This window comes from Eleutherodactylus coqui, chromosome 3 (genome assembly GCF_035609145.1).
Source record: "Eleutherodactylus coqui strain aEleCoq1 chromosome 3, aEleCoq1.hap1, whole genome shotgun sequence".
Classification (NCBI taxonomy): domain Eukaryota; kingdom Metazoa; phylum Chordata; class Amphibia; order Anura; family Eleutherodactylidae; genus Eleutherodactylus; species Eleutherodactylus coqui.
This window is the reverse complement of record NC_089839.1, coordinates 78,279,252-78,300,985: the sequence shown is the minus strand read 5'-3', so window position 1 is coordinate 78,300,985 and position 21,734 is coordinate 78,279,252. Positions and strand designations below refer to the sequence as shown.

General features: G+C 46.4%; 1 protein-coding gene across 3 annotated transcripts in view; it reads left to right on the top strand.

Moving 5' to 3' along the window:
* CFAP61 (cilia and flagella associated protein 61) overlaps positions 1-21,734 on the top strand; it is a 332,916-nt gene that overhangs the window by 4,799 nt on the left and 306,383 nt on the right. For all 3 annotated transcript variants that reach the window (XM_066595763.1, XM_066595760.1, XM_066595761.1), the window contains exons 3-4: positions 13,401-13,551; positions 19,137-19,213. In XM_066595763.1, coding sequence (XP_066451860.1) covers positions 13,401-13,551; positions 19,137-19,213 — 228 coding nt within the window. The remainder of the gene's footprint in view (positions 1-13,400; positions 13,552-19,136; positions 19,214-21,734) is intronic.

Here is a 21,734-nt window from a genome sequence, read left to right as displayed (position 1 = left end):
AATAACCTATTGTATAGACAGTTTTTATGTTTAAACTTGTTTTTTCCACGAAAAAGAAGAAAATAGCGCTCTGTGTATAGAACAAGGTAAGCATACGAGAAAATATGTGGATCAGTTAAATGCATATATTGTGGTGCACAACACTTGTCAAATCTTCTCGCATGCCAGATATCCCTGTTGTCTGTGGATGGAGTGCAGCCCTGCTGCTGTCACCGCTTAGCTGTTCACTCAAGGAGCCAATGGATTCAGTGCAGAGAGGAAAAGAAAGAGCAGGCTGACCGGCGCTGGCTCACCCAGAGCTGTTAGATGTAATGAGCCCCTGGCTGACGCAGTGCCCGATTAGGAGCACAAAACGTTGTCCAGTTGTAATCTTTCACACGGGCTACAAAATCATCGCTACAAAACGCATGTATGTGAAGCCCATGGTTTCCAATGGGTTCTTTCACATGAGAGATGTTTTGTAGCCCGAAAGAACCCATTGGAAACCATGAGCTTCACCTACATGTGTTTTGTAGCGATGGTTTTGTTGGGAGATTTTGCAGCCCATGTTAAAGAGGCCTAAATTTGTAATCCTACTAAATAAAAAGGACTTTCTGCTCCTTATATCTGACAATTCTGGATGAGCCAGTACCGATCAGCCTGCATTTCCTCTTATTCTTTGCAAAAAAAATATTTTTAACAATTTTTGATGATTTTTTTTTACATTTTCCATGTCCCCATGTATAGCAGACAATAATCCTAATATCGTACAGCTTTACATAATAACATATAGTAACATAGTATGCAAGGCTGAAAAAAGACAAATGTCCATCCAGTTCAACCTGTTTCCATTTCCCCCCGTTGATCCAGAGGAAGGCAAAAAAAAAAAAAGGAAAACTAAATTTATCCCATTTTGGGGGAAAAAATTCCTTCTCTATTCCATAATGGCAGTCAGAGTAATCCCTGGATCAACATTTGAAAGTTCCTGCCTGAGTCCAAGCCCCAAATCCACAACCCCGCTGGTCACCTAATGTCTATATCCTGTAATATCATAGCGCTCCAAAAAGACATCTAGTCCCCTCTTAAACATCTCCATTGAGAAGAACCCCCTTTTGTGTTGGTGGTGAAACCTGCTTTCTTCTAGACGTAGCGGATGCCCCCTTGTTACCATCGTAGTCCTAGGTATAAACAGATCATGGGAGAGGTCCTTGTATTGTTCCCTAATGTATTTATACATAGTTATTTGATCACCCCTTAACCGTCTTTTTTCTAGAGTAAATAATCCCAATTTTGATAGCCTCTCTGGGTATTCCAGTCCCTTCATTCCATGTATTAGTTTAGTTGCTCTTCTTTGTACCCCCTCAAGCACTGTAACATCTTTCCTGAGCAACGGTGACCAGAACTGTGCGCAGTATTCCATGTGAGGCCTGACTAGTGCCTTGTATAATGGAAGGATAATGTTCTCGTCCCTCGCCCCTATACCTCTCTTAATGCACCCCAAGACATCATATGCCTTTGCAGCAGCTGACTGGCATTGGTTACTCCAGTTTAGTCTATAACCCACTAGTACCCCCAGGTCTTTTTCCATCTCACTTTTCCCTAGCAGTACCCCATTTAGTGTATATTGGTGACATCCGTTTCTCCTGCTCATGTGCATAACCTTACATTTATTAACTTCATTTGCCATTTTTCTGCCCAAGCCCCCAGCTTATCTAGGTCCGTTTGTAGCCGTACATTGTCCGCCGTTGCATTGATTATATTGTATAATTTTGTATCATCTGCAAATACTGATATTTTTCTGTGCAGCCCCTCTATCAGCTTGTTGATAAATATATTGAACAGAATGGAGCCTAGTACTGAATCCTGTGGCATCCCGCTAGCGATGGTGGCCCAATCAGAGTATGAATCATTTATTACCACCCACTGCTTCCTATCTCCGAGCCAGTTCTTTATCCAGATACACCCAGACTGAGTCGTCTCATTTTATATATTAAGCTATTATTATTATCTGGCACAGTGTCAAATGCTTTAGAAAAATCCAGATATACAAGATCAATAGCCTCTCCCAGGTCCAGCCTAGATCTTACTTCATTGTAGAAGCTGATCAGATTGGTCTGACATGATTGACCCCTCATTAACCCATGCTGGTAAGGAGTTATACCGTTGTTTTCCTTGATGTATTCTAGGATGGGATCTCTCAGAAACCCCTCAAATATTTTTCCAATTATTGAAGTGAGACTTACCGGCCTGTAGTTACCAGGCTCTCTCACTGACCCCTTTTTGTATATTGGAATCACATTGGCAATACGCCAATCCAGTGGTACAAGCCTGGTCTCCATGACAAAACTGCAGTGTGTGAATAGAGCTTAACACTAATTTTTATGAGATATTAAAAGGGTCTTCCTATCACAAACATTTAATATCTGTTCAGTAGGAATCTGAGCGCTGGGGCATTCACAAACTGTCAGAACAGGGGTCCACTGACACTTTCCACATTCATGAATGGGGAGTGAGAGAAATAGTTATGGCCATGATAATGAGATGACTACTAAGAAGTTTTCTCTACAGATCAGGAAGACTATTGTGAGGCTTAGTGGTCAGTGTGAAATCTGTAAAGTATTAGGATTAGGAGAAATCTATTAGACATCGGATGTTTTTGCACACTTGAAAAACGCTGTGAATAGACACGCAGGGAAAAAACTCAAGAAGGACTAAATACGCAGTAAATACGTGCAGGTTCGGTCTGTGAAAATGCTGCGTATTTCACAGACTGAGGGCTTATTCAGACGACCGTATTTACGCAAGTAATTCTGCACGTTTAACAGTTGAGCAGAAAACGCGACCATGTGAACCATTCGATTACAACTTAATTCAGACGAACGTGTTTTTTCCACTCAAAATATTCACGCGATACAAAATAGGACCTGCTCAATCTTTTTTGTCTGTCTTTTTTATATGGTGCATGAGAAGATAGGTCTTGCCCTATCTTTCGCCGTATTACGCAACAAGCTCCCACAGACTTCTACGGCAGCTGAAAAAAAAAGGGAGGGATTTACCTTGTGTACAATGCTGGGAAAAAAAAGACAGGGCGTCCTAATTAGGCATTAATTGTCATTCTGAGTATTTTATTCCAATCGTTGCTTGCCATCGCTGCAGCTTGTTTTTTTAACATAAGCGAAGCAGCGCCGGTGTGAATGGCTTTGAAACACCAATTAAGATTGAGAGTCGATCTTGGCATAAATTGTCATTCATGTGAATATACGGTGCGTACAGGCGAACGTATAAATGCATACGGTCGTGTGAAGGAGCCCTGAAACTGCATATGCACATGCAAATGAGCCCTTAAACAGCTGTTGACTGAATACTCATTCAGCTGACAGCTATGGCTCCCGACTACCCTCATACACAATACATGCAGGGTGAGCCGACCGTGCCTGTGTTTTTGATTAAAAGAGGGGAGTTATCTCCTGCTGGAGCAAAGCATCAGTCACGTTGAAAACCAACTTACCCATTTGTTCCCTCCCCTGACATCTGCCATCAGGTGAAAGTTGGGTACCCACCATACACATTACATAGCTGTCTGGTCCAGCCAAAAGGGCTAGGTCCGAACTACTTTTATGAAATGTGTATACGACCTTAATAGAGATGAGCGAACGTACTCGTCCGAGCTTGATACTCATTCGAGTATTAGCGTGTTCGAGATGCTCGTTACTCGTAACGAGTACCACGCAATGTTCGAGTTACTTTCACTTTCCTCTCTGAGACGTTAGCGCGCTTTTCTGGCCAATTGAAAGACAGGAAGGCATTACAACTTCCCCCTGTGACGTTCAAGCCCTATACCACCCCCCTGCTGTGAGTGGCTGGGGAGATCAGATGTCACCCGAGTATATAAATCGGCCCCTCCTGCGGCTCGCCACAGATGCGTTCTGACATAGAGATGGGAAAGTGCTGTTGGTGCCGGAGCTGCTATAGGGAGAGTGTTAGGAGTTAGTGTAGGCTTCAAGAACCCCAACGGTCCTTCTTAGGGCCACATCTAACCGTGTGCAGTAGTGTGGAGGCTGCTGTTAGCAGTGTTGCACAGTTTGTTTTTTTTGCTATATCGCCGTGCAGAGCATTGCGCCCTGCAGTAATACTACAGGGACAGAAGTGGTGGTTAGGCAGGGAGAGTGTTAGGAGTTAGTGTAGGCTTCAAGAACCCCAACGGTCCTTCTTAGGGCCACATCTAACCGTGTACAGTAGTGTGGAGGCTGCTTTTAGCAGTGTTGCACATTTTTTTTTTTTTGGTATATCGCCGTGCAGAGCATTGCGCCCTGCAGTAATACTCCAGGGACAGAATTGTGTAGGCAGGGCCAGAAGACATATTAGATTGAATATACGCAGTGGTCCTTTTGAAAAAAAGATTTAAAAAAATCTATTTGGCCTGCCTGTCACTCTGCTCAGTGTTCTGGGTCCGTGTCTGCTGGGGGTACTATTTCTCAAAATAAATACGCAGGCAGCTAAGTGTTACAGCAGGCTTGCGCCAAAATATTTCCTGGCTCTGAAATCACCGCTCTGTTGCACTTAATAACAGTGCAACACTGCAGTTCCGTCACACACATCAGGGACAGAATTGTGTAGGCAGGGCCAGAAGACATATTAGATTGAATATACGCAGTGGTCTTTTTGAAAAAAGGATTTAAAAAAAATCTATTTGGCCTGCCTGTCACTCTGCTCAGTGTTCTGGGTCCGTGTCTGCTGGGGGTACTATTTCTCAAAATAAATACGCAGGCAGCTAAGTGTTACAGCAGGCTTGCGCCAAATTATTTCCGGTCGTTCCGTAAGCGAACTCAGCCTCCAACCACAGGCCAATAAGCGGCACATTTAATTACAGTGTTGTGTTTCTTCATTCCTGGTAATACAGCATGCTGAGGGGTAGGGGTAGGCCTAGAGGACGTGGGCGCGGCCAAGGACGTGGAGGCCCTAGTCCGGGTGTGGGCACAGGCCGAGCTCCTGATCCAGGTGTATCGCAGCCGACTGCTGCGGGATTAGGAGAGAGGCACGTTTCTGGCGTCCCCACATTCATAGCACATTTAATGGGTCCACGCGGTAGACCTTTATTAGAAAATGAGCAGTGTGAGCAGGTCCTGTCGTGGATGGCAGAAAGTGCTTCCAGCAACCTATCGTCCACCCAGAGTTCTGCGCCGTCCACTGCTGCAACTCAGAATCCTCTGGCTGCTGCTCCTCCTTCCTCCCAGCCTCCTCACTCCATGAAAATGAGACATTCTGAGGAGCGGGCAGACTCCCAGGAACTGTTCTCGGGCCCCTGCTCAGATTGGGCAGCAGTGGTTCCTCTCCCACCAGAGGAGTTTATCGTCACTGATGCCCAACCATTGGAAAGTTCCCGGGGTCCGGGGGATGAGGCTGGGGACTTCCGGCAACTGTGTCAAGACCTTTCAGTGGGTGAGGAGGCCGATGACGATGAGACACAGTTGTCTATCAGTGAGGTAGTAGTAAGGGCATTAAGTCCAAGGGAGGAGCGCACAGAGGATTCTGAGGAAGAGCAGCCGGACGATGAGGTGACTGACCCCACCTGGTTTGCTACGCCTACTGAGGACAGGTCTTCAGAGGGGGAGGCAAGGGCAGCAGCAGGGCAGGTTGCAAGAGGCAGTGCGGTGTCCAGGGGTAGAGGCAGGGCCAGACCGAATAATCCACCAACTGTTTCCCAAAGCGCCCCCTCGCGCCATGCCACCCTGCAGAGGCTGAGGTGCTCAAAGGTCTGGCAGTTTTTCACTGAGAGTGCAGACGACCGACGAACAGTGGTGTGCAACCTTTGTCGCGACAAGATCAGCCGGGGAGCCACCACCACCAGCCTCACCACCACCAGCATGCGCAGACATATGATGGCCAAGCACCCCACAAGGTGGGACAAAGGCCATTCACCGCCTCCAGTTTGCACCGCTGCCTCTCCCCTTGTGCCCCAACCTGCCACTGAGATCCAACCCCGCTCTGAGGACACAGGCACTACCGTCTCCTGGCCTGCACCCACACCCTCACCTCCGCTGTCCTCGGCCCCATCCACCAATGTCTCTCAGCGCAACGTCCAGCCGTCGCTAGCGCAAGTGTTTGAGCGCAAGCGCAAGTACGCCGCCACGCACCCACACGCTCAAGCGTTAAACGTGCACGTAGCCAAATTTATCAGCCTGGAGATGCTGCCGTATAGGGTTGTGGAAATGGAGTCCTTCAAAAGTATGATGGCGGCGGCGGCCCCACGATACTCAGTTCCCAGTCGCCACTATTTTTCCCGATGTGCCGTCCCAGCCCTGCACGACCACGTCTCCCGCAACATTGTACGCGCCCTCACCAACGCGGTTACTGCCAAGGTCCACTTAACAACGGACACGTGGACAAGCACAGGCGGGCAGGGCCACTATATCTCCCTGACGGCACATTGGGTGAATTTAGTGGAGGCTGGGACAGAGTCAGAGCCTGGGACCGCTCACGTCCTTCCCACCCCCAGAATTGCGGGCCCCAGCTCGGTGGTGGTATCTGCGGCGGTATAGGCTTCCTCCACTAAAGCACCCTCCTCCTCCTCCTCCAACGCAACCTCTGTCTCGCAATCAAGATGTGTCAGCAGCAGCAGCACGACGCCAGCAGTCAGTGTCGCGCGTCATGGCAGCACAGCGGTGGGCAAGCGTCAGCAGGCCGTGCTGAAACTACTCAGCTTAGGAGATAGGAGGCACACGGCCCACGAACTGCTGCAGGGTCTGTCAGAGCAGACCGACCGCTGGCTTGCGCCGCTGATCCTCCAACTGGGCATGGTCGTGTGTGACAACGGCCGTAACCTGGTGGCGGCTCTGCAGCTCGGCAGCCTCACGCACGTGCCATGCCTGGCCCACGTCTTTATTTTGGTGGTTCAGCGCTTTCTGAAAAGCTACCCACGGTTGTCAGACCTGCTCGGAAAGGTGCGCCGGCTCTGCGCACATTTCCGCAAGTCCCACACGGACGCTGCTACCCTGCGTACCCTGCAACATCGGTTTAATCTGCCAGTGCACCGACTGCTGTGCGGCGTGCCCACACGGTGGAACTCTACGCTCCACATGTTGGCCAGGCTCTATGAGCAGCGTAGAGCTATAGTGGAATACCAACTCCAACATGGGCGGCGCAGTGGGAGTCAGCCTCCTCAATTATTTTCAGAAGAGTGGGCCTGGTTGGCAGACATCTGCCAGGTCCTTCGAAACTTTGAGGAGTCTACCCAGGTGGTGAGCGGCGATGCTGCAATCATTAGCGTCACCATTCCTCTTTTATGCCTCTTGAGAAGTTCCCTGCAAACCATAAAGGCAGAGGCTTTGCACTCGGAAACAGAGCCGGGAGAAGACAGTATGTCGCTGGATAGTCAGAGCACCCTCCTGTCTATATCTCAGCACAGTGAGGAGGAGGAGGAGGAAGATGAGGAGGAGGGGGAAGACACAGCTTGGCCCACTGGTGAGGGTACACATGCTGCTGGCCTGTCATCCTTTCAGCGTGTATGGCCTGAGGAGGAGGAGGAGGAGGAGGAGGAGGAGGATCCTGAAAGTGATCTTCCTAGTGAGGACAGCCATGTGTTGCGTACAGGTACCCTGGCACACATGGCTGACTTCATGTTAGGATGCCTTTCTCGTGACCCTCGCGTTACACGCATTCTGGCCACTAGGGATTACTGGGTGTACACACTGCTCGACCCACGGTATAAGGAGAACCTTTCCACTCTCATACCCGAAGAGGAAAGGGGTTCGAGAGTGTTGCTATACCACAGGACCCTGGCGGACAAACTGATGGTAAAATTCCCATACGACAGCGCTAGTGGCCGAAGGCGCAGTTCCGAGGGCCTGGTAGCAGGGGAGGCGCGGAGATCAGGCAGCATGTACAGCTCAGGCAGGCCAACACTCTTTAAGGCCCTTGACAGCTTTATGGCTCCCCAGCAAGACTGTGTCACCGCTCCCCAGTCACGGCTGATTCGGCGGGAGCACTGTAAAAGGATGGTGAGGGAGTACGTAGCCGATCACACGACCGTCCTCCGTGACGCCTCTGCTCCCTACAACTACTGGGTGTCAAAGCTGGACACGTGGCCTGAACTCGCGCTGTATGCCCTGGAGGTGCTTGCTTGTCCTGCGGCTAGCGTCTTGTCAGAGAGGGTGTTTAGTGCGGCTGGGGGAATCATCACGGATAAGCGTAGCCGCTTGTCAACCGATAGTGCCGACAGGCTAACACTCATCAAGATGAACAAAGCCTGGACAGCAGCGATACGTAAGCAATAGGTAGGCTGCACCCACGGATGGAAGCATCGTTCTCTATCACAATCCAAAACGGGGACGTTTTCGCTTCATCAATCTGTGTATAATATTCCTCCTCCTCCTCCTGCTCCTCCTCCTGAAACCTCACATAATCATGCCGAACGGGCAATTTTTCTTAGGCCCACAAGGCTCAGTCATATAATTTTTGTAAACAATTTTTATACGTTTCAATGCTCATTAAAGCGTTGAAACTTTCACCTCCACCAATTTTTATTTTAACTGGGCTGCCTCCTGGCCTAGTTACCAATTAAGCCACATTAACCAAAGCGATTAATGGGTTTCACCTGCCCTCTTGGTTGGCCATGGCCAATTTTTCGGATGTACATTAGTACTGTTGATACAGCAATTTTTGTGGGCCCTCGCCTACAGTGTAATCAAATGAATTTTTAGCCCACCTGCATTACAGCTGACGTTACATCCGCTGTGTTGGGCAATGCAATGGGATATTTTTATGTACCGCCGGTGGGTTCCAGGGAACCACCCATGCTGTGGGTCCACAGGGAATTATAAATGCATCTGTTTCCACTTCTAAAGAACCCCAGTCTGACTGGGGCATGCAGTGTGGGCCGAAGCCCACCTGCATTAAACATGACATTACTACCTTAGCTGTGATGGGCAATGCAATGGGATATTTTTATGTACCGCCGGTGGGTTCCAGGGAGCTACCCATGCTGTGGGTGCACACGGAATTCCCATTGCGGAGTTGTACCTGCCTGTGACTATATATAAAAAACCGCGGTCTGACTGGGGCATGCAGACACCTTGACAGTATGAATAGTGTGTGGCACATAGGTTCCCCATTGCTATGCCCACGTGTGCAGCTCCAGATAGAGGTGGCACAGGATTGGATTTCTCATTGCTTCTGTACAGCATTGCGGGCTATCGCCCCGCCCCTTTTAAAGAGGGTCGCTGCCCAGCCGTGCCAACCCTCTGCAGTGTGTGCCTGCTTTTCCTGTGGCAGACGCACTTATAAATAGACATGAGGGTGGCGTGGCATGAGGGCAGCTAAAGGCTGGGCAGGGACAGTTTGGTGTGCGCTGTGGACACTGGGTCGTGCGGGGGGGGGGGGGGGGGAGTTGGGCAGCATGTAACCCAGGAGAAGTGGCAGCGGAGTGTCATGCAGGCAGTGATTGTGCTTTGTTGGAGGTAGTGTGGTGCTTAGCTAAGGTATGCATTGCTAATGAGGGCTTTTCAGATGTTAAAATTGTTGGGGGGGCCCACTCTTGCTGCTATTGTGGCTTAATAGTGGGACCTGTGAACTTCATATGCAGCCCAACATGTAGCCCCTCGCCTGCCCTATCCGTTTCTGTGTCGTTCTAATCACTTTCTGGAATTGCCCCGATTTTCACAAATGAAAACCTTAGCGAGCATCGGCTATATACAAAAATGCTCGAGTCACCCATTGACTTCAATGGGGTTCGTTACTCGAAACGAACCCTCGAGCATCGCGAAAAATTCGTCTCGAGTAACGAGCACCCGAGCATTTTGGTGCTCGCTCATCTCTAGACCTTAACCTTTAACTGTGGATGGGATTTATTTGTTCCACTTCTGTGGACGGGGGTCTGACAGTCTCCTATATATTGTGGGGTTGAATGTTTTGCACAATAATGAGCTGGATGTTTACAATAACTTGTTTTTATTAGTCTTCAGGTTATAAAAACACGTAGAAATAATCAACTTTTATTGATATGAGGGGGGGGGGGGGGGACACACGATTCCTGGGAATCTAGAAGCGGGAGAGGTCTGTGAGACGTCAAGAGTTAACAGTTAAGACTCTAGTGATATTAAATGGCAAAGGACAGGAAGTCTGGTAGGTGATTAACCACTGCCTGTCCTATGATATTTAACAAGTTACTATCAGATATATATACTGGGTGACAATGATGAGGCAGAGATCCACACCATAAAACCTTCATGTCCTTCATCAGCATCACAGATTTGTAAAAGTACCATTTACACTAAAATGTTGCTGCGTTTTCTGCTGCACCTCTTTGTCAGTCCAGTCTACTGTAACGCTGTGTCCACGGTTTAGTGTAATGGTGCGGTCAGTCCACGGTCTAGTGTAATGGTGCGGTCAGTCCACGGTTTAGTGTAATGGTGCGGTCAGTCCACGGTCTAGTGTAATGGTGCGGTCAGTCCACGGTCTAGTGTAATGGTGCGGTCAGTCCACGGTCTAGTGTAATGGTGCGGTCAGTCCACGGTCTAGTGTAATGGTGCGGTCAGTCCACGGTCTAGTGTAATGGTGCGGTCAGTCCACGGTCTAGTGTAATGGTGCGGTCAGTCCACGGTCTAGTGTAATGGTGCGGTCAGTCCACAGTCTAGTGTAATGGTGCGGGTAGTCCACGGTCTAGTGTAATGGTGCGGTCAGTCCACGGTCAAGTGTAATGGTGCGGTCAGTCCACGGTCTAGTGTAATGGTGCGGTCAGTCCACGTCTAGTGTAATGGTGCGGTCAGTCCACGTCTAGTGTAATGGTGCGGTCACTTCATGGTCTAGTGTAATGGTGCCGTGAGTCCACGTCTAATGTAATGGTGCGGTCAGTCCACGGTCTAGTGTAATGGTGCGGTCAGTCCACGTCTAGTGTAATGGTGCGGTCATGCCACGGTCTAGTGTAATGGTGCGGTCAGTCCACGGTCTAGTGTAATGGTGCGGTCAGTCCGCGGTCTAGTGTAATGGTGCGGTCAGTCCACGGTCTAGTGTAATGGTGCGGTCAGTCCACGTCTAGTGTAATGGTGTGGTCAGTCCAAGGTCTAGTGTAATGGTGCGGTCAGTCCAGTGTACTGTAATGTTGTGTTTAGTCCACTGTCTAGTGTAATGATGCGGTCAGTGCACGGTCTAGTGTAATGATGCGGTCAGTCCACGGTGTAGTGTAATGATGCGGTCAGTCCACGGTCTAATGTAATGATGCGGTCAGTCCACGGTCTAGTGTAATGGTGAGGTCAGTCCAGTCTAGTGTAAAGGTGCAGTCTGTCCACGGTTTAATGCAGTTTTTCCTAACCTTGGGGCACCCCCGGGAAAAATGTTTTACTGCTGGGCACCCCTACCAAAAAAGTTGCGTGGCTTATCACAATATATGATTTTACCTTCGATTTTAAGGGCATGCGGTGGCCTTTAGTGAGCGTAGCACCATTGGCCACTTCCGCATAACCAGGTGCCCGGTGAAGGAGGTGTCAAGAGCGTGAAGACTTCGTAGGTGAGAGGGAATGCAGTCTATTCTGAAATCAGCTGCGGAAGCGCAGCTGATTTCGAGTCAAGATCCACACCAGTAGCAAAAAATCTGCAGCATTTCCGCTATATGTAAATATACCCTAAGGCCTCATGTCCACGGGGAAAATCAGATCCGCTGCAGATTCTACATGTAGAATCTGCAGCGGGTCCCTCCTGCCCCGCGGACATGAGCGCCGAAAATAAGAATTTAAAAGTATTTACCATCCGGCGCGGGCGGAGAAGATCAGCTGTTCCTCACGGCCGGATCTTCATTTTCGGCCGGCGGATGAATTCCTGACGCCGGCGGCACGTCGCCGGCACGTCGCCGACGTGCCGCGCGCATGCGCCGGGCACATCCGCCGAGCCGAAGCAAGGAAGATGCGGCCGTGAGGAACAGCTGATCTTCTCCGCCCGCGCCGGATGGTAAATACTTTAAATTCCTATTTTAGGTCTCCCGCGGATCCGGACGGCTTCCATAGGCTTCAATAGAAGCCCGCGGGAGCCGTCCCCGCGGGAGACCCGCACGAAAATGGAGCATGGTCCGGATTTTTCCATGCTCCATTTTTTTTAAAATCCCTTTTATTGACGATCCGCGGGTATTTATCTACCCGCGGGTGGTCAATGCATCCCTATGGGATGCGGATCCGCATGCGGGAGATCCGCTGCGGATCTTAAATCATATTTTGCCCGTGGACATGAGCCCTAAGTGTGGTATAGGGACTAGTATAGGGCCTGGTTACTTGGGGCACGTGTCCCCACCCATAGGGCCTGATTGCGTCTCCACACATAGGTCCTAGTTTCCCCAGTCCATAAGGTATGGTTGCTGGAGACCTGCACCGCCGCCCATAGGGCCCAGTTGCAGGTGGCATGTGCCCCTGCTTATAAAGCCCTGTTACTGGGGACCAATTTTCTCTATTCATAGGGCCCACTTTCTCCCACCCATAAGGCTTGCTGGGGGCCTGGGTTCTAGCTCCAACGGTAGGGCATGAATGCCGCGCCCAAAGATACTGATTGTGGGGTTCTGCACCCAGACCCATAGGGCTTAGTTGCCTCTGCCTAAAATGTCTAATGTGCCTATTCAGGTGCCGTCTTCAGGATGATGTCATCACTGACAGCCAATGAAAGCGCTGGCCAGGAAAGTTTGTATATGACAAACTTTAGCAGCATGTCAGCGCTATAACAGGCAGTGTCTCTGTTCCACTCTCCTGTCAGTGGGAGATCGGAGAACAATGTGTAAAACACGAAACATTATCCCCACAGTAACCCCTACTATTACATTAGTATGGGTGCTTGTATAGAATAGGGTTAATTTTTAACCATTTATCTGGAAATAAATTACATTTATGATAGTACATTCACACGCAGCCAATTTTGGTGCAGATCTGTACCAAATTCTGCAGCAAGGTTTGCGCCTTGTATTTCAGTGTAAATCCACACTATTTGGTACGAACTTTTGACATTAATCCGCAGCGGATTTCACTCTTTCAAACATCAGGGTGAAGTTTGTTGCAAATAAATGTCAAAATCTGCACGAGTGCTGTAATACAGAATTTTAGGCAGAATTTCTGCAGCGATTCAGGTATGTGTGGACGTCCCCTTGAATTAATTCATTACATTAATTAGTTATTACATTAATCATCAATGCCATGTATATTTATTGGAAATTATAAATATAAATGAAAATGAAAAACAATATACTTCAAAATTTTCTAAAATGAATGTTACTTTAGTAAGTCCTCTAAATTGCGTAGAAACTAATGACATTTTTCAGATGTGCTTTCAAAGTAAAGTAAAGAAGTGGAAATATATATCTGCTAAAAATTTAGCTTTTGTTTTAGTGCAAAATTGTTATTTATGTTTTATTTCTTTATTAAATTACTTACTACTAAAAATTCTATTTTCTTCAGTGAAAAGTCCAACTTGGCCGTGACCATCAGTGATGAGAACAATGTCGTTGCTAATGCTGCTTTCCTGGACTATCCAAGCTGGGATGTCACAGACCAAGCAGAATGGGAAGATTGGATGTATAAACACTACGAAGAGACTGACCAATGCACAGTGAGTATAATCATAGAGTGTGATGGAAACATGAAATAATTTACTCGGCCGTGTTGGTATAGTATATTCGGTACGCGGTTTTGCGCACAAAATACGCTTTACCAGTCTGCAATAGGCTCCCATGCTGCATATCACACAAATCACACAAAATACGCACACAATGAAGATCACAGCGTGTTCTATCTTGTACTAGGTTGTACTCCATTGCAAATGATCATTACCTTGTTGTGGTGCTGGAGCTTGAGCACCTCAATGATGCCATGAGCGAAACCGTGAAGGGGCACCCAAGACGGAAAGGTCAAGATGGAGAGGTCAGACTAAATACGATCCCTGGGGAAGGTAATGGCAACCCACCCCAGTATTCTTGCCATGAAAACTAAATGGATCAGTACAACCAAAGATATGTCAGTATACCATCGGAAGATGGGACTCCCAGTTCAGAAGATGGTCAAAATGCTACTGGGGAGGAACAGAGGATAAGTTCAACTAGCCCCAGTTGTGATGACGCAGCTAGCAGATTGGAATGCTAAGGTGGGTAGTCACATGACACATGGGATTAGAGGCAAGTATGGTCTAGGACAACAAAATGAAGCGGGACATAGGCTGATAGAATTTTGCTAGGACAACTCACTGTGCATAATAAACACTCTTTTTCAACAACCTAAAAGACGGCTTTATGCATGGACTTCACTAGATGGTCAACATCAAAATCAGATTGACTACATCCTTTGCAGCCAACGGTGGCGGACATCCATCCAGTCGGTGAAAACAAGACCTGGAGCTGACTGTAGTTCAGATCACGAACTTCTTGTTGCACAGTTTAGAATCAGACTAAAGAGAATAAAGAAGACACACAGATCAATTAGATGTGATCTCACTAATATTCCTAATGAATATGCAGTGGAGGTGAGGAATAGATTTAGGGGACTGGATTTAACAGATAGAATCCAAGAAGAACTTTGGACAGAAGTTTGCAACATTGTTCAGGAGGCGGCAACAAAGAAAGTCCCAAAGAAAAAGAAAACCAAGAAGGCAAGATGGTTGTCTGCTGAGACACTGGAAGTAGCCCAAGAAAGAAGGAAAGCAAAAGGAAACAGCGATAGGCGGAGATATGCCCAATTAAATGCACAATTCCAGAGGTTAGTCAGAAGGGATAAGGAACTATTTCTAAACAAGCAATGCATGGAAGTTGAAGAAGACAATAGAATAGGAAGGACAAAAACAAACTCTTCCAGAAAATTAGAAACATAGGAGGTAAATTTCAGGCAAAAATGGGCCTGATCAAAAACAAAGATGGCAAGGATCTAACAGAAGCGAAAGAGATCAAGAGAAGGTGGCAAGAATATATGGAAGATCTGTATAGGAAGGATAATAATATCAAGGATAGCTATGACGGTGTGGTGAGTGAATTAGAACCAGACATCCTGAGGAGTGAGGTTGAATGGGCCTTAAGAAGCATTGCTAATAACAAGGCAGCAGGAGACGACAGTATCACAAGTGAACTGTTTAAAATCTTGAAAGATGATGCTGTCAATGTAATGCATGCCATATGCCAGCAAACATGGAAAACACAAGAATGACCATCAGATTGGAAAACGTCCACTTATATCCCCGTACCAAAAAAGGGAAACACTAAAGAATGCTCTAACTATCGCACAGTGGCCCTTATCTCACATGCCATTAAAGTAATGCTCAAGATCCTACAAGGTAGAATCCAGCAATTCATGGAGCGTGAGTTGCCAGTTGTACAAGCCGGGTTCAGAAAAGGCAGAGGAACTAGAGACTAAATTGAAAATATACGCTGGAAAATGGAGGCAGGCAGGGAATTTCAGAAAATCATCTATTTCTGATTTATTGGTTATTCTAAAGCCTTTGACTGTGGGGATCATAATAAACTGTGGCAAGTTCTTGGTGGTATGAGGATACCAAGTCACCTTGTATGCCTCCTGAGGAATCTGTATAATGACCAAGTAGCAACGGTAAGAACAGACCATGGAACAACAGATTGGGAAAGGAGTACGGCAGGGGTGTATACTCTCACCCTACCTATTCACCTTGTATGCAGAACACATCAATCGACGAGCGGGGCTTGATGAATCTAAGGCTGGAGTTAAGATCGTTGGAAGAATCGTAGATATGCAAATGATCCAACTTTGATGGCTAAAAGCGAGGAGGAGCTGAGGAGCCTTATTACCAAGGTGAAAGAAGAAAGTGCAAAAGCTGGGTTGCAGTTAAACATCAAAAAAATAAGATTATGGCAACCAGATTGATTGACAACTGGCAAGTAGAGGGAGAAAACGTGGAGGCAGTGACAGACTTCATATATCTAGGCACAAAGATTACTGCAGACGCGGACTGCAGCCAGGAAATCAAAAGACTCTTACTTCTTGGGAGGAGAACAATGACCAATCTCAATAAAATCGTTAAGAGCAGAGACATCACACTGACAACGAAGGTCCACATAGTTAAAGCAGTGGTATTCCCCATAGTAACCTATGGATGTGAGAGCTGGACCAAAAGGAAGGCTGAGCAAAGGAAAATAGAACTGCAGTGTTGGAGGAAGATGCTGAGAGTGCCTTGGACCGCAAGAAGGTCAAACCAGTCCATACTCCAGGAAATAAAGCCAGACTGCTCACTGGAGGGAAGGATATTAAAGGCAAAACTAAAGTACTTTGGCCACATAATGAGAAGACAGGATACCTTGGAGAAGATGCTGATGTTGGGGAAACTGGAAGGCAAAAAGAAGAGGGGCCGACCAAGGGCAAGATGGATGGATGATATCCTCCAGGTGACGGACTGGACCTTGGTGGAGTTGGGGGTGGTGACAGCCGACAGGAAGCTCTGGTGTGGGCTAGTCCACGAGGTCACAAAGAGGCAGAAGCGACTGAACGAATAAACGACAGCAATAGGTTGTAAGCCTGCATGGTGAAATCCATGTACCATGTGGCCTGAGACCCTGTATTTAATCATTTGTGCTGGAATAAGCACTAAGCAGCCCCCCCCCCCCCACCACCAGTATAAGGAGGGTTTGTGAGTGGTTGTTCATCAGTGTCCAGCACATGTCTTACTTGCTCCTCCGTTTAGCAGTCTGTCTGTCTGTTGAGGGTTAAGTGGTGTATATACATCTGTATATATGCCTATGTGTATATCAGTAAGTATATGGCTATTTTCTGTGATATTTTTTGTCTGTATATATTTCCTTTCTGTGATTTTATCATGCAAAAAAGAAGCAATTTATCAACGCAATCCAGAAACGCAGCATCTTCTCTGGGCCAAAACCTATTTAAAATGGACTGAGCCAAAATGGAAACTGTTTTGTGGTCAGATGAATCAAAATTTTAAATTTTTTTTGGAAACCATGGATGCCGTGTCCTGCAGACTCAAAAGGAGAGGGACCTTCGAGCTTGTTATCAGCGCATAGTTCAAAAGCCTTCATCTCTGATGGTATGGGGTTGCATTAGTGCCTATGGCATGGGCAGCTTACACATCCTGAAAGACACCATCAATGCTGAGCAGTATATAGAGGTTTTAGAACAACATATACTCCCATCCAGACGTCTCTTTCAGGAAAGGCCTTGCATATTTCAGCAAGACAATGCTAAACCACATACTGCATCTACCACAACAGCATGACCATGCAGAAGAAGAGTCCGGATGCTGAACTGGCCGCCTGCAGTCCAGACCTTTCACCACTTGAAAACATTTGGCACATTATGAAACGCAAAATCCGGCAAACACAACCCAGGATTGTTGAGCAGCGAGAATCCTACAATCAGACAAGACTGGGGCAACATTCCTCTCCCAAAACTCCAGCAACTGATCTCCTCACTTCCCAGACATTTACAGACTGTTGTAAAAAGTAAAGTGAATGCTACACAATGGCAGACATGGCCCTGGCACAACATTTGTGAGATGTATTGCTGCCATCAATTTCTAAATGAGAAAATTTTTAAAAAAATGAAATGGAAAAATGTCTCACAATCAGACTCTGCCTTCTACTTTAGAAAAAAATTCTTACTTTGCAGCATTTTTCAACTTCTGCCTAAGGCCCCCCTCACACATGCATTGCTGTAAGCCGGTTCTTAGCACTCCTCATCATTGATGAGGAGCGCTAAACACTCAAAAGTAGAACAGACTTTGCTCAAAAAAATTGCGGCGCTGAAAGGTGCTGAGATTGATCGTCTGCTGAGCGGCTTCCATTGGAAACAATGGAAGCGTTATATACTGCGTTAAGCAGTGTTGAAAGCGCGGCGTTAATCGCGGTAAAAGGCAGCTGTGTGAGGGAGGCCTAAAACATTTGCACAGTACTGCATATACTGTAAGTATACATGAAAACCTCTCCAAAAGACAGCTGCTTTGAAAAGACCGCCCGCTTATCCATACCAGATTTCCTGTGATTTTCAGTTCCACCATATCTCATACATTCTATCTTCTTTGAGAAGACTACTCCTCTAAAAGACTACTCTCCAATACGGATTTTAGGGATCGTCTCAGAGAAGATTCCTTATATTTATAGCAAAAATGTTTTGGCTTACACTGTAGTGTTACAATTCATTAAATTCTGAGAATTGTAACAATTGCCAAGTCCAAATGTGCAAAAAGATCAGCCCTAAATGATAAAACAATTCCTCTTTAACCTTAATATACAATCTGATGATGAGTAAATTCCTATCTTATTACATTATAATGACCGTAGTAAAAACCCACATAGGAATGATCCTTAATTTTTTTTGCAGAGTGCAAAGCTATAATTACTAATATTAAAGGGATTGTCTCACAATTGACTTCTATCACTTATCCATAGGATAGCTGATAAAAATCTGATCAGTGGGGGTCTCACTGCTAAGAACCCAATGATCCTGAGAATGGGGGTCCCGTGTCCCCCTCTCCTCCTCACTGCAGGATCACTGCATCCCCCACAGTGAGGGGATCACACATGCGCAGCGCTGCTCTATTCATCACCAATGGTACTGCCAGAGATAACTGAGCGCTTGTACTCAGCTATTTCTCTCAGCCCCATTGAATGCATTGAGTGATGCCGCACATGCACAACCACTGCTCCATTCAATCTCCACGTCAGTGCGGTGGGTGCAGTAAGCCCGCAGTGATAAGAAGAGGGGGACACAGCACCCCCATTCTTGAGATTATTCTGGGTATCAGTGGTGAGTATTTTGATGCAGATAAAAAAGAAGTTGAGCCCAGGTGTTCACTCCTAAATCGGGGGGCACTAACTATGTATAAAGCATTGGACCAGTATTTTTTTGCATGTTTTCCTCATGACCGCCATTGTACCAGCAAATTCTCCAACTCCCTACACCAGGTCAGAGGAGTCACTCCTTGTAAGAAGGCTGTCTAAAGTGCAGTACATAACCCGAATTATTACGTTGACATTCTTTATGAACTTTCTAGAAATTACTAAAATATTGTCCGATTTTGCAGACATGAACCTGTCCATGAAATAACACTTTTTATATATGCCCCTTATTGCTTTTTACTGGTTTGTTGCTTAAGAAATGAATACAGATGCTGTATAGGGCCATCTTATCTGTCACTGTCTTATTTATAACACATTTTGTATCTTTCAGCCATTGAACACCTTATTTTTACATCTTTTTGTGTCAAAAGATGAATTTTCCTTACAGAGCATCAAAGAGATCATGAGGTGAGACAAATGATTTATTTACTGTATTTTTTATGAGACATCACTGTTTTCAGTTCATGGGTACTATACTTCTATATTACACATTCACTTGAATGTGAACATGCTGCAGTTCCTGCACAGCAGCGCTCTTGACCATGCAAAACTTAAAAGGGGATGAAGCACTACACCACTGCCATGACCCCTTCATTATCACAACCCGTGTGGGTCCCAGAGATCGGACCACCACCTATCATAAATTTTTGTCATATCCTAGTGATATACCTTCACTTTACTACATAGGAATGCCCAATAAATGTATTCCTGGGGCAGATTGTTTTAATGCCCCATGTGTAGCCGACAGGTGCTTTTTTTGCTATTTGCATCAGACAGTGTGAAACTGGCTTTAGGGGGGCAATTGCAATGCACCTTTGTCCCTCATAGAGGAAATTAGTGACATTATAAACAGCTGCTTTTCTTGTCTGTGCCTGGTTTCAGCTTTAGTTATGTCGAAGTTGATGTATGTAAAATATGCAAACATCTTAGGTGCTAAACCCTAACCTATAGCATAATGGTAATGCTTGTAGCGAAGCATCTGAAGATGCTGATTCTGAAGCAAAAAGAAGAAAATGAGATGGGACTTCATCCAAATATCAAGATGACTAAGATCATGACTGTCGCCAACAAGGAAGTCCACAGAAAGTTCAATAATGAAGAAATCAAAGTTGTTAATAGTTTCGTATTCCTTGGATCCTCATCAATCAAAGTGGTAGCTCAACAGGTGAGATAAAGTGTTGATGAGCACTGGGGCTTACGGCCATGATGAGCATGGACCCAATGTGGAAGTGCAAGGATGTCTCAGTCACTATCAAACGAAGGTTTAATCACAGCAGCATATGACTGTGAGACGCGGACATTGAGGATAGCAGACAGAAGAAAAATTGATGCTTTTGAGTTGTGGTCTTGGAGAAAGCTTCTGCGAATTCCCTGGACTGCTAGGGTCAGCAACAAAGCTGTCCTGGACCGTATGGACTCAGAGGTGTCCCTAGAATGTAAGATCACGAGACAGAGATGGACTTACTTTGGACACGGATAAATTCGCTGGTAGAAGAGATACTACTTGGATGGTCAGTGGTAAAAGAAAACAGAGAAGACAAAAGACATGCTGGCTGGACATCATCAAGAAGAGCATGGGAATGGACATCAAGCAATCAAAAGTAGCCGTAGAGAATAGAGAAGCATGGAGAAGACTGGCCTACAGAGTATCCAAGAGTCGTACACGACTGAATGGATAGAATTTAATGCCCCTAGCTGTAATCATTAGGGCCGATTTAACTCCTTCATTATATATCTTCTTTAGAAGATGTACACAGCTCCTAAGTTACCCCTCCTTCTCATGAGCTCTGCCCACTTGGCCAGCCAGGCCTCTGTACAAAAGACAACCTGGCATCTTGTTGTCAAAGAAATTGGATGCCGAGCGGCCACTGACTCCACTGTGCCGAGAGTTGGAGCATCTTTCCCTACTAGCTCCCGCTGCTCTCCAGACACCACGCAATAAGCAGCAGGTACAGGAGGAACCAGAACACTGCACACACTGGGGAAACGGGCAAGCTTAGCCTAGGATGGCTGCCCACTCTTACATTTGCTTTCTACACCCCATAGTTAGTTTTCAGCTATAATTGCAAGCACAACTGAAAATGGCACCACAGGTTCATCTTTTACCCTATGGGAAGCTGCCTTGGTAGTCATCAGTCCTATAATGCATTTTTTATGATTTGTCAACCTATATAATTGGTATTGCACATGAAAAAGTATGCAGCCATAAAAAGAAGCATGGTAAGCAGAACCATCCAATGTCTAAGCGCCCTCTTATGATAAGCTGCATTTTTCCGCTTGCTTTTTAATTTCAAGTCATTTCATATTCAGTCACCATTTTAAATTACATTCCTTGCAAGATCTATCAACAGCTGTTAAAATAAAAAATTTAGTCAGGAAGGATGTCCTCTTGTCTAGGTACACCTGCAGAACGTCAGAGATTTTGTAGGATTATAGTCAAGTGTACAATTAACCAATTAGACCAAACAGGTGATAATGATCATGATTTTCATATGTAGGTTGAAATACAGTCATTAACTTAACAGAAACAGTAGTTTCTATTTAAGTTAAAAACTTAAAACTGGGTACAGTGAAGCACGGTGGACAGCGGTACAATAATGAGTGTCTGCAGGCAGCAGTGAAGCATGGTGGAGAGCGGTACAATAATGAGTGTCTGCAGGCAGCAGTGAAGCACGGTGGACAGCGGTACAATAATGAGTGTCTGCAGGCAGCAGTGAAGCATGGTGGAGAGCAGTACAATAATGAGTGTCTGCAGGCAGCAGTGAAGCATGGTGGACAGCGGTACAATAATGAGTGTCTGCAGGCAGCAGTGAAGCATGGTGGAGAGTGGTACAATAATGAGTGTCTGCAGGCAGCAGTGAAGCATGGTGGAGAGCGGTACAATAATGAGTGTCTGCAGGCAGCAGTGAAGCATGGTGGAGAGCGGTAC